Source organism: Ovis canadensis, chromosome 11 (assembly GCF_042477335.2).
Source record: "Ovis canadensis isolate MfBH-ARS-UI-01 breed Bighorn chromosome 11, ARS-UI_OviCan_v2, whole genome shotgun sequence".
NCBI classification, from domain to species: domain Eukaryota; kingdom Metazoa; phylum Chordata; class Mammalia; order Artiodactyla; family Bovidae; genus Ovis; species Ovis canadensis.
The window spans coordinates 56,937,792-56,951,130 of NC_091255.1; the positions used below are offsets into that span (position 1 = coordinate 56,937,792).

A 13,339-nucleotide genomic window follows, 5' to 3' on the forward strand; every position below is an offset into this window, starting at 1 on the left:
AACCTTTTTGTCATTGAAATCACTGTCCGGACCAAAGGAGGCATAAACATGAGGCATCCTTTATTGGGAGGGAGGGGATTCCTTATCCTGTGTTAATGTTTTCTCTCGAGAACAGAGAGATAGTTTCCATATCTGGGGAGTTTAGATCTCAAGAACAGTAAGAATAGTACACCCATGTTTAAGGAAATTCTATTTTGCCCATTGTTTAAAAATTTTTAATTCCATCTACCACCAGGATAATTTCATAAGGAAAAGTGTAGAAAGGACATGATCTCAGAATAAAGCCATTACTTCTGAAGGACAGTTGGCAGTCTTACACACCCACACATACCATCCCCCCCCCCACACACACACACATCCCTCCATAGCTCATACTCAAGGTCCTAAATTTTTTGAGTTTGCCAAGAACCACGGAAGACTTCCTAATGACAGAAATCCTTGCCAGACAAGTCTATCCATACCCACAGATCAGCTTCCCCTCTTCCAAAAGACACTGACCTGGACATCTCCACCGGCATCTGCTTGGCTTTAAAAGACAAAAAGAAGAACCAAAGTCAGAATAAAGAACCCACATCCACATCAGATGGGAACACTCATTTAACCATATTGGACTTTTTTTTTTTTTGAAGACTGAACATCCATAAAAAGAGAGAACAGAAAGCCAAATATAGTCACAGTTTTTCAAGAAGGAAAACAAACAAATAAACAAAGCAGGTCTTCTCTTGGTCTTACACCAAGAGAGTTCACATCATTTTCCATGAAATTGGACATTTCCACTGTTTCAACCAGGAGCAACTTCCCTTCGTGGAATGTGGCAGAGAGCAAGATCATAGCACAGGAAACAGATGAGCCGGATAAATGAGCGACTATCTCTTTGCTCCAAGACCTTCCCCAAAGTAAAGGTTACATCAGTCCCCGTGCTTTGAATCCCAAACTGGCCTGAGACAAAGGCCAGACTGACCCTGAGGAAGCGGTTTGTACTGAAGACCATTTTCCCAGAGGGGCTGCCCCCTTCCTGCTTTGAAAAAACCCCGCCTCATCTCATCTGGTCCCTCCTGTCCCTGGCAGCAGCCCCAGGGGTCTCCAGCAGAATCTGCTTTACCTCAAAAAAAAAAAAAAAAAAGTTGCAGGGCTTCCCTGGGGGGTCCAGTAGTAAAGAATCCGCCTGCCAATGCAGGGGACGTGGGTTCGATCCCTGGTCCTAGAAGATTTCACATGTCTCGGGGGCAACAAAGCCTGTGCGCCACAACTACTGAGCCTGTGCTCTAGAGCCCACGAGCCGCCAACTGCTACCGCCGCTCTCTCTAGAACCCCGCTCCACAACAGGAGAAACCACCGTAGTGAGAAGCCCGTTCACTGCAACAAAGAGGAGCCCCCTCTCCCTGCAACTAGAGAAAGCCTGTGCAGCAATGAAGACCCAGCACAGCCAAAATAAACAAAATTTGAAAAAAAGGTATTTCTTTCTGTGCAGACTTTACTGATGCTGTGTCCTTTTGCTTGAGTCTTGCTTAGTTGACTGATTCCTCAGTGTCAGTGGATAATCCTGGCTTCCCTTCTGTACATGGATAACCCCAAGTACAGGGTAGAAATCATAGCACAACCAAAAGATTGACCAGGAGGAATTCAGTGTGTGGGGGTGGGGTGGGGAGGGTGTCTCCACTCATGCCCAACTCTACCAACAGTAGGGCTGCTGCTGCTGCTGCTGCTAAGTCGTTTCAGTCATGTCCGACTCTGTGCGACCCCATAGACGGCAGCCTAGGTGTGGCCAAAGCCCCACACAAAGAGCTACTTCTGATCACACATAGATGCAACCTTCCCCCCAAATTCGTCTTTTCCTGGGAGCCCAACTCAGAAAGCAAAGGCTTTCACTCATGCCTGGCTAACTCCAAAGGGGAGTAAAAGCTCATACCCACCAAAGGCAGCATCTTTGGTTAGGAAGGTGACACCCCAGGAGGAAAACAAGTGTCAGCAGCCACATGCCCTTGGCTCCCACTGGACCAGGGCACAAGCTTCCCATGAGGCTGAAGCCCGTCCCCTCCATGGCAGGTTCCCTGGCAGGGCAGCCTGGCAGGATGGAATGAAAGGACTATGCTCACCCTTGGCTTTCTTCAGAAAATAGCATCTGGCTCCAAAGACCAAGGTGGCAATGATCACTCCGATGACCACCACTGCAATGAGTCCTTTCTTCCAGGGGGCAAGATAGACTGGAAATGAAAAAAAAAGAAAAACGTTTTTAAATATATACGTTTATCCCTCTGCCAGCAAGAAATAGTACAGCCTTAAGCAACAAATGGACTTCCCTGGTGGCTCAGATGGTAAAGAATCCACGTGCAATGTGGTAGACCTGGGTTTGATCCCTAGGTCGGGAAGATCCCCTGGAGAAGGGAACAACTAACCACTCCAGTATTCTGGCCTGGAGAATTCCGTGGACTATATAGTCCATAGGATTGCAAAGAGTCGGACACAACCGAGCGACTTTCATTTCACTTCACTTCACTTAAGCAACAAATAAGAGTGATTGCTATATCCTTGTCACTCATGTCTTTCACTGAGCATCTACCTCTGAGGGACTCTGTAATAGGCGCAGAAATGTTTGTTTCTGCTATAGAGTCAGTGGTGACCTGAGGGGACCAGAGGACTGAAGAAGATGCTTTTTAAGCTGTCTGTTCACCCCTCTTCCCTCTCTATGCATCATCCTCTACCCACACACGTGGGCCCCTCTAACTGTGTCTGTTCTGCATGACCCACTCCCCTCAACCATAGGCGGTCCATGGATGGACACTTGATCCAAATGGGTGTCTCTTGCACCAAGAAGTTTGTAATGAGGACTGTGTGAAATCCTTCCGAAGGAAAGTGAAGTGAAGTCACTCAGTCGTGTCCGACTCTTTGCGACCCTGTGGACTGTAGCCTACTATGCTCTTCCCTCCATGGGATTCTCCAGGCAAGAGTACTGGAGTGGGTTTGCCATTTCCTTCTCCAGGGGATCTTCCCGACTCAGGAATCAAACCCGGGTCTTCCGCATTCCAGGCAGAGACGCTTTAACCTCATCCTTCTAATTCCTTATAATAATCACTTCATCTTTCACGCTTAACTTGAGTGGACTTTTGTTCAGTTCAGTCACTCAGTCGTGTCTGACTCTTTGCGACCCCATGAATTGCAGCACGCCAGGCCTCCCTGTCCATCACCAACTCCCGGACTTCACTCAGACTCACATCCATCGAGTCAGTGACGCCATCTAACCATCTCATCCTCGGTCGTCCCCTTCTCCTCCTGCCCCCAATCCCTCCCAGCATCAGAGTCTTTTCCAATGAGTCAGCTCTTCGCATGAGGTGGCCAAAGTACTATGGTGTTGGAGAAGACTCTTGAGAGTCCCTTGGACTGCAAGGAGATCCAACCAGTCCATTCTGAAGGAGATCAGCCCTGGGACTTTTGTTACCCGCCACCAAAGAGCCTGGTGGATGTTGGTCCCTTGGCCCACAGCAAGATGCACTAAGTTCCCAGCTATGTCCTCTTAGATGCGCTTTCTGGCCTTGAGCTTGCAACTTAAACTGCATTCTGCTGTTGAGACCTCTTACCTCTGATGGTCAGTGTGTTGCTTTGGATCACGTGTTTGGAAAGGTTGGCTCTGTTGGAGGCCGTGCAGTAATACTGTCCCTCGTGCTCCTTGCTGGCCGTGTCCTCGTGCCAAATGGCCAGGGTGGCATTTAAGGTTTCTTGGTGGAAGGGTTTGCTCTCCTTTCCTTTGTAAAACTTGTACGTGATAGGACTGGATCCTTCGCTCACGGAGCAACGAAGCACAATGGGCATCCCAGACTCCACCTCCTCCTTCAAGAGGATAGAGAGCTTGGCTTCATCCACTGGGGCTGGAAGGCAGGAAAAGGATAGTGCTGAGCAGAGAAGTGGGCAAGGGGAGGAACATGACACGGCCACTGGTCACGGCCAGTCTTCTGTAATCATGACTGAGACTGGGACTTTGCCCTTTACTCAAGTCTCTTGTGTTAGTTTTGCCATACATCAACCCCACATTCTTGACAGTTCCTCCTCCAATGAGCCCAGAAGGGCAGCAATGGACACCTGTCCTCACACGCTGATTAGACACAAGAGGCTAGGGATACCACCCCCACCCCTTCATTTACCACCTCATGTATTGGGTTGGACTTAGATGTTATGGGAAAACTCGAACAAACCTTTTGGACAATCCAGTATTACTGACCACTCAGCTTAACTATACAATTAGCTTATGTGTCCTGTTGGGGTCTACTCTGGGTGAGTTTGTATATGTGAGTGTGTGTGTGTGTGTGTGTGTGTGTGTGTGTGATTTCTCTCCCTCTGCTTAACTCAGATGCAGGGCATTTCCAGATCTTACAAGCAAATAACCTTGACACACTGCCTTCTCTAGCTCTTGTCCTATCTTTCTCCTCCTCTGAATGATCTAAACCAATTGCTTTCATGTCCTTATTTCCCACTTGCTTGTGAGCTTGGGAATCTGAATTCTGTTGCTCTGCTTCCAAAACTGCACTGCATTTTTGGTTTTGAAGAAACTCCAAGGTCACCTGATTCCCAACTAACTCATCCCCGGGTTTCCTGCAGGTCAAATCCATGTTGGATGTTCTTCCTGTCTGTCCATCCTTGGCCTCCCTACAGCTCTCACTTGTCACCCAGCCCTTCCTTTGGAATTCAGCTACCCCTGGGCTCCTGTGAAGCCTCACTCTGATTCTCTTACCTCCTCACCTGGCGCTTCCTCTTTATTCATCAATTTTTGCTCCCTACATTCGGACTTTCTGCAAAATTCAGTCCTCAGTTTGCCATCTCCCTTCTCATCTTTGGTGATTTCACCTAAATGATAGCTTCTATTTGCACATTTAATGCATAAACACACAGTATCTAAAGCTTAGATACATAGTCCTAGTCCAGCTTACTCTCCTGAATTTTGTGTCTTGACTTTAACCTGTGCATTTCCACCAAGAAGCCCTGCCAGCCTCTCACTCCCAGCAGATCTGAGCAGAACTCACCTTCCTCCTATAGCCCCCTTTATCCCATGTTTAGCCACCAAAATTCTGAGCCTAAACTGTCTTCCCAAGTACATTACTATTAGTGGGATAATGAACTGATCAGCAGACCAATATCTGATTTATGAACCACTCTCTTGTGAGTGCAGGGGGTGGCCAGACCATGGAGCTGCTGATCCAACAAAAGGGAGCACCTGGCCTGGTGTGGGATGGCAGGAGTCGATCACAAGGAAGGCTCCTGAATGGTGCAGCCTGACCTGACAGCCTCTCTTCTTGTGAAGCACAAGGAGGTGGTGACAAGCCAGGCTTAGGAGCCAGAATGCCTGGCCAAAATTCCGAGCATTACTGGCTACCAGCTGTTTATCTTAAGCCCTAGTTGCCTCGTTGTAAAATAAGGATGATATGAATATGGTGCTTACATGGCTATTATAAGTGTGAATGGGACTAATTTACTAGCATAGTTCACACAGGGTTGGACATATTATCGGTGCTCATAAACATTAGCCACTAATATTGACCCAGTTTATTTTCTTAATTCATTGATTTTTGGTAGCCCTGGGTTTTTGCTGCTGCATGCAGACTTTCTCTAGTTGTGGTGCAAGGGCTTCTCATTGAGATGGCTTCTCTTGTTTTGGAGTGTGGACTCTAGAACATGTGGGTATCAGTAGCTGTGGCCCACGGCCGAAGTTGCCCCGTGGCACGTGGAATCTTCCCGGACCAGGGATCCAACCTGCACTGGCAGATGGATTTTTAACCACTAGACCAGAGGGGAAGTCCAATACTGACCTGCTGAAAACCAAGAGTTTCACATGGACTTCTACGTTAGCTTCTTAAAGCACTATAAGGTTTAAAGCCCCCACCCCTTCTAACTGATGGGACCAAGAACCAATTCTCAGCATGCCCTCCTTCCTTCTTCTAGCTCTTCACTGCACACAGGACAAAGCCCCAGCTCCTCTGACTGGCAACTGATGCCCTAACAGTTAGGCTCAGTTACTCTACAAGTTTATATCCAATGACTCTCCATTCCCAAACTTACTTTCCAGTCATCCATCCCCAGCCTTTTGAGCTGCCCCATGGAGCCTTTTAATCACCTATTTGACTAGGCTAGAGACCATCTTGAGCCCTCTCTGCCTACCCATCACCGAGCCTTAGTTCCTGGCCCAGCTCTTCCTACTCAAGCTAGATGATATTTTCATGCCCTTAATTCCTATTATCATCACTGTAAGGAGAGTTAATAATGTGTTGCCTGGTAACATTTTTTAAATATTTATTTGCATTATTATTCAAATACGTTAAAATGTTTCTTCACTATTTAATCAGGAGATACAAAGAATGTATCTTCTTTTTTTTGTTGTTGTTACGACCTATGGCGTGAGGTCCTTATTAGCTACCAATGCTAATTTGAGAAGTACAGTTACTCAGTGAAGTGAAGTGAAGGGCACACAGTTGTGTCTGACTCTTGGTGACTCCATGGACCATACAGTCCATGGAATTCTCTAGGCCTGAATACTGGAGTGGGTAGCCTTTCCCTTCTCCAGGGGACCTTCCCAACCCAGGGATCAAACCTAGGCCTCCCACATAGTTACTCTTAGGCTATACATTAATAGTAGGAGGAATCAGGGAGTCCCCTGATGGCTTAGAAATTAGGATTCTGGGTTTTCACTGCAGGGGACATGGGTTAAATCCCTGGCCAGGGAACTGAGATCCTGCCAGCCGACTAGTATGCCCCCTCGAAAAAAAATTATAGGAGGTATCACTACCCAACTCAAGATGTCCACATGGCACGTGTAAATAAGCAGTCCTTAAACAACAAGGAGGAAGAAGAAGCCTTATTAAGCTTTTTACAACAAGATGCAGAACATCTCAGAGATGCAAGTAATGGCATTCCTAAGACCTTCTGAAAGGTACAAGACCAAGGCTCAAGGAAAATTATTCACCCCAGGACAATGGTATGTTTCTCTTGAGTATGAGAGTTCCAGTGACTGCTAGCTTGCAGCTCTGACCGCTGAGATTTCCACACATGACAGAATTTGCCCTGCCAGGGGTCCAGCGTCCATGGTAGAGAACTCTGGTCTACGTTTCCCAGAGAGGACTGTCAGTTTATCTAAAAAGGGACAAACGGGGACTTCCCTGCTGGCTCAGTGGTAAAGAATCCACCTGCCAATGCAGGATATGCAGGTTCAATCCCTGGTCCAGGAAGATCTCACATGCTGCAGAGCAGCTAAGCCCGTGTGCCACAACAATTGAGCCTGTGCCCTAGAGCCCGGGAGCTGCAACTAACGCAGCCCAAGTGCCTAGAGCCGTGCTCTGAAACAAGAAGAGCCACCGCAGTGAGAAGCCCACAGACTGCCACAAAGGGTAGCTCCCACTCACCACAACTAGAGAAGAGACGCTTAGCAGTGAAGGCCCAGCACGATCAAAAATACATAAAGATGACTATAAAAAGGAGCAGATGGAACTTCCCTGTGATCCAGTGGCTAAGACTCTGTGCTCCCAATGCAGGCGGCCCGGGTTGGATCCCTGGTTGGGGAACTAGATCCCGTATGCCACAACTAAAGATTCTACATGCTGCTGCACGTAAGACCCAGCACAGCCAAATAAATAAATGAAAAGGAGCAGATGCTAAGGGAACCCCAAAGCACAACTTTTGTGCTTCCTCAAGTTGGGACACTGTACTTATATTTCAACAGTTCACTTGAAAGTTTCTGAAAATAGATGATGCCAGCCACGCTGATAATCACCAGATATTTTCCAGCCCCAGTTACTTGGGCTTTGGTCCCGCTTGGCGCCTGTCATGTTTATGGACTTTGCACAAGTACCATCCACTTCTCTTGTCCACTCCCAAACCTTTGAAAGTGTGAACTAAAACCTCAGTCCCCCGTGGATTCTTCTCGCAGCACAGAGACTTACCTATCACCTTGACTCGCAGAACTTCGCTGAACATCTTGCTGTGGGAATGGCAGTTATCTGCACTGCACCAGTATTCTACATCTTTCGTGGGTTTATCTCGGAATATTGCCGGCTCATTTGAGCCCATGCTCTGATTCGCCACAGGCTTACTTGTGTTTGAAAGCTGATAAAAAATGGGCGCCGTTCCGTTTATGGACTGACAACTGACTTCAATGGTCTGTCCTTTTATCACCTCAGACCTGGAGTCATGAAAAATACTGGGCTTGGAAAGCATTTCTAGAATGACAGAGGAAGAGAGAAAAAAAACAATCTGAGACAAAACATCCAGCCCAACGTGTTCCTTCTGCAAACTCTGGGCTTGGCTTTCTCTATCATTGCTCTAATTTAAAATGCCTGCCTGGACCCAGAGATTGCCACACTTAGTGAAGTACGTCAGGTAGAGAAAGACAAATATCATATAATGTTGCTTACATGTGGGATCTTAAAAAAGGGTACCAATGAACCTATTTATAAAACAGAAAAAGACTCACAGATGTAGAAAACAAACTTACGGTTACCACAGGGGGAAGGGGGCGGGGAGTGGGAGGGATAAATTGAGAGACTTGGATTGATATATACACACTACCATATGCAAAAGAGGTAACGAATAAGGACCTATGGTATAGTACAAGGAACTCTATGCAGTATTCTGTAATCGCCTATATGGGAATGAAATATAAAAAAGAGTGGATATCTATTATGTATTACTGATTCATTTTGCTATATAGCTGAAACTAATGCAACATTGCAAGTCAACTATATTCTGATAAAAATTAACTTAAAAAATAATAAAATAAAATGCCTGCTGCCATGTCTATCTTTAGGGGACTCCTTTAAGATTCTTGAGGAGAGAGAGGGAAAGAGAATAATATAAACAAAAAAGGATGACACAAATTCAGGAAAAACATTATAACCCCCTAAATATATGCTTATATGTTCACATGTCTTATGCACACATACACACACATTCACATCTCTTTCTTTGTATTGAGAAAGATAGAAGAAAAATGTTAAAAAAAAATGTAACAAGTATCCAACAATATATTTTAAAACAAATTCTCAGTGCCTCATCCTCTCCTGATAGTAAGTTTCATGCCTCAGAAACAAGAATTATCCTAGGCCATTATTTAGAAATTAGCTTATTTATAAAGCTAATATGATGAAATGACCTCCTCACAAGAACTACAACAACACAAAGAATTACAATGGAATGACCCACATTTGTCTTGCATATTATTTCCTTATCCGGTAGAGGACTGCTAAAATCCTGCTTCGGTTGAGACTGAATCCTGAGTCTGGATTTACACTGAAGGCTCAACTGAAGGACCATGACTATTGAATAAGAACAGTGACAGTCACAGCTTGACATCCCGCTTCTCAAAGTGTGGTCCGGGGCCCAGCAGCACCAGCATCTCCAAGACGCTGGTTAAAGACACAAAACCTGACCCCAATCTAACCTGCGCTGTAACCAGGTGTTTTGTGCACATTCGAGTCTGAGAAGCCAAGGTCTAAGCGGTCCAGATATCTACTTCTACCCAGTAGGGGGTCCCAGACAAGAGAAGAATCAAAAACTGGAACTTAGGGACTTCCCTGCCAGTCCAGTGGTTAAGACTCCAAGCTTCCACTGCAGAGGGTGAAGGCTCAATCCCTGGTTAGGGAACTAAGATCCCGTTTACCAGGCGGTATGGCAAAAAAAAACCCTAAAATCTTAAAGCTTAGCGTTGACTAAGCAGTGTTTCCTCCCTGACCCTTTGGGTGAGCACCTGTTCAAGCAGCAGAATCCTGTGGATTCAGAGGCCACTTCATCAGCACACAGCCACAACAAAGCCACACGTGTGACTTTTGCCAATGACATTGATTCTGATGCAGCTCACCTGTACCCTGAACAGAAACACCCACTTGCTGCTATTCAGCCTCTTGTTTTCACTCCTCTCTCCCCAAATCCCCGTCCCCCATCCCCTGGGTTTTTATCCTGCCTCAGTCTGAACCATCTTCAGACTAGAGAAGGTGGTGGCTGGAGATAAATTCCCTTTCTCCCATTCAGTCCAGAGGCTCTCAGGGCCAGTGAGGACACACTCACCACACACAGTTATCTGGACTGTGTTGCTTCTCTTGACCACCCTGCCGACGCCCGCCACACAGGTGTATAATCCACTGTCCCACTCTGCCACTCTCTTGCTGAAATTTTGAGTCTGTGACACAGTCATGCCTCCCTTCTGGATGGTGAAGTTGGCCGGAGGTGCTCCTGGGATGGAGCACCACAGATTCAGATTTTCGCCCTGGTCCAGATGTGTGGCTGAAGACTCCAGCTTAGGCTTGGAAAACAGCTCTGAAAAGAACAGTGAGTGGGAATGGGGTGAGATGTTTGTGGGTACCAGCTCCCCAGTCCCCTGTATGGAGAGGACTGTGGCCCAGGCGCTTCTGGGAGAACCAGTTCCCCACTTCCTGCCCTAAGTTTCCCTTTGCTTCTCATGAACCTGATGATCACACAATTCACAAGCCGGGGTTCATTCTTCTCCTGGGATTCCAATGGCAGGTTTGCCTCCCTCATTAACCCAATTTATCTTACAGACACGGATTAGAGAACTTTGGCAATTTGTAATGTGGCAAGTAATGACTCAGGCATTCACTTGTTTATTCATCCCCTCATTCATTTCATCCCACTAGTATTTATCTCAGGCCATCTCTGTGCTTGGCAGAGGAGAGGCAGCAGCAAAAAAAGAAACAGTGCTTAAGTCTCATGGGCGACTCTTCAGAGTGTTTGCAGTAGAGCCTATAGAGGGGACATGGAACCTAGGCTTGAAGAATCAGGAGAAAACTCCTGGGGTAAGTTATCCAGGCAAAGATGGAAAGTATCACAGGAACAGAAAATAACATATGGAAGGTCTGACAAGAGGTTCAGGCACCTGAAAGTTCAGGCAGCCTGGGACGCTGTGGGAGAAGAAAAAGAAGGCTTGCAGATCTTCAGGGAACTTGAGAATCACATTTTTAAAAGTGTGGACTATACCCTCAGGACAACGGGAGCCATGGGCGGTCTGGGTCACGGGGATAGCTTCAGATGTGTTTTGTAGGGAGATCTCTGGAAGGAGAATGGAGTTGGAGGGGCCCAGACTGGAAGCAGGAGAGAATGTAGTCTGGGCTTGAAGCAGAGAGATGCTGTAGAGCTGGGGAGAAGCGGCAGCTTGCCCGCCATTCCTCCAGCACTTCCCATGGAGGAGCATGAAGACGCCACCTGAAGCCTCCCAAGGCCAAGTACTTGGTAAGTTTCCACATTCTATGCTACTGGAAGGAGTTATTAGCATCGTAATGTAGATTGGATATCGAGAGTACTAAAGGCTGTGGTTGACTTTCAAGAAGTTTCATCGATCTCCTAATACAAATATTCCCTGAACAATACCAGTATTTTATAATAATGGTAAATGTTTGTTTTCAGCCACAGAGGAATTACTAATTAGCCACTTAACCTTTGCGGACTTGGCTCCTTCATGTAAGCAAATGTGCACTGACTCCATGGTTATGACCCTTGAAGCAGAAAGGAAAAGGAGCCGGTGGCACTTGAGACTATCTTTGTATTGAGAAAGAGATGGAGACGTGAAATTTCCCCTAGAAAACCTCTTTAGGGGTTTGAGAATGCAATCAGGACTCAGGGGTCAAATTCTACCTTTGGCTCTAAACTTAGGATTTGATCTGCCATACAGGTTTGGAAGTAAAAACCAACACTGTTGTGGTCATCACTGATATTCCATGGATGGAAATGGAAGTCATTTCCATCATAATTATGATGAGTACGTGGTGTCTTCTTAGTTTCCTTGATAGAGAATAAAATAACACTGTAAGTCAGGTGATCTCCTAATAATTAATTCAGTGAGGCACATTCCACCCCTCCTTCCTTCCATATAATGAACATCGACTTACCTCTTTTCAGATCGCCATCAAAAGCTTGAGGTTAGGGGACTTCTCTGGTGATCCAGTGGCTAAGACCCTATGCTCCCAACACATGGGGCCTGGGTTCAATCCCTGGTCAGGGAACTAGATCCCACATGCCGCAACGAAAAGGGGCAACTAAAATCCAGCATGCCACAACTAAGACCAGGCACAGCCAAATGAAATAAAATGAAATAAAACAAAGCTCTAGGTTAGGAGTAGGCAAAAAAGAAAGAAATTGACCTCCTTAAGGGCTTTACAATCTCACTGGACAAATACCAAAAAAGTTTAAAAAAAAACAAAAAACAAAAAAAACACCTCAGGAAGAATCCCACAGAAATGATTCCACACTAAAAAATAAGTAAACAAAAATGCAAAAAATACAAAACATCTTGCTGGGGTAGGTGGACAGTGGTTTAGAGTTAAGAATGAGATGTTGTTAGGGAATAATCTGTTTGTAAAGGAGTGTCGTAAACAGAACTGCTGGACCATCACTCGGGTTAATAAGGATGTCTTTTGTTCACTCGCTGAGCAAATATTTACTGAGTTCCTATAACATGCCAGGCTCTGTGCTAAGTATCAATGTTGTCAGACGCATTGAGCCACAGACCCTCCAGAGCTCACCCAGGATGATGGAGACAGATGCTAAATCTTTACAGTGACTCTTGACCTGTAGACAGGAGACGAGTGTGATGGGAACTGAGATGTGACCATGGGACTCTTCCTGGGAGGTTCCTAGAGGGAGATCTGGGGCTTGGTCTTTAAGGACAATAGAGGTCTTCCAGTGACCAAGCAGAAAGAATATTCCAGGCAGAGTCAGGTGAGATGTTTGGAAGGGGCTGGAGTCAAGGTAAAGGTGTGTATGTGTGTGTGTGCAAGTATGTGTGTGTGTATGTGTGTGCATGCGTGCGTGCTCAGTCATGTCCAACTCTTTGCGAGCCTGTGGACTGTAGCCTGCCAGGCTCCTCTGTCCATGGAATTTTCTAGGGAAGAATACTGGAGTGGGTTGCCATGCCCTTCTCCGGGGGTTCTTCCTGACCCAGGGATGAAACCCAGGTCTCTTTCATCTCCTGCATTGGCAGGCAGGGTTTTTTGTTTTTGTTTTTGACCAACTGAGCCACCAAGGAAGCCCATAGAGCCCAGGAATAATTAAGCCAAATAGGTGCTTCTCCCACAGGTTTGTCGAAGGATGAACTGGAGCAGAGATGCTTGACATCCTGCTGTGAGGGGTCAGAATGAGGGTGTGATTGTAGAGATGAGATGACAGGACAGAGTCAGGAGTCCTGGCAGCACCTGGGTCTGAAAATGTGAACGGTGAGAGGTGATGGAAATCCACTTTCAAGCCAAAGACAAATTACTAGTTCAATGATCTTGATGTCCACAAAATCATTGTGAGCCTCCAACATCACTTTATAGAACCACTCATAGAGAGGCTTAATACCAACAGGGGAGTGGAG

The 13,339-nt window shown here is 46.2% G+C and overlaps 1 protein-coding gene across 24 annotated transcripts in view; it reads right to left on the reverse strand.

The window, feature by feature from the left end:
• Positions 1-13,339, reverse strand: part of PECAM1 (platelet and endothelial cell adhesion molecule 1) — a 129,939-nt gene that overhangs the window by 55,086 nt on the left and 61,514 nt on the right. For all 24 annotated transcript variants that reach the window (XM_069541776.1, XM_069541777.1, XM_069541774.1 and 21 more), the window contains 5 exons: positions 10,039-10,287; positions 7,920-8,195; positions 3,576-3,863; positions 2,097-2,204; positions 499-526 (listed from right to left, as the gene is read on the reverse strand). In XM_069541776.1, coding sequence (XP_069397877.1) covers positions 499-526; positions 2,097-2,204; positions 3,576-3,863; positions 7,920-8,195; positions 10,039-10,287 — 949 coding nt within the window. The remainder of the gene's footprint in view (positions 1-498; positions 527-2,096; positions 2,205-3,575; positions 3,864-7,919; positions 8,196-10,038; positions 10,288-13,339) is intronic.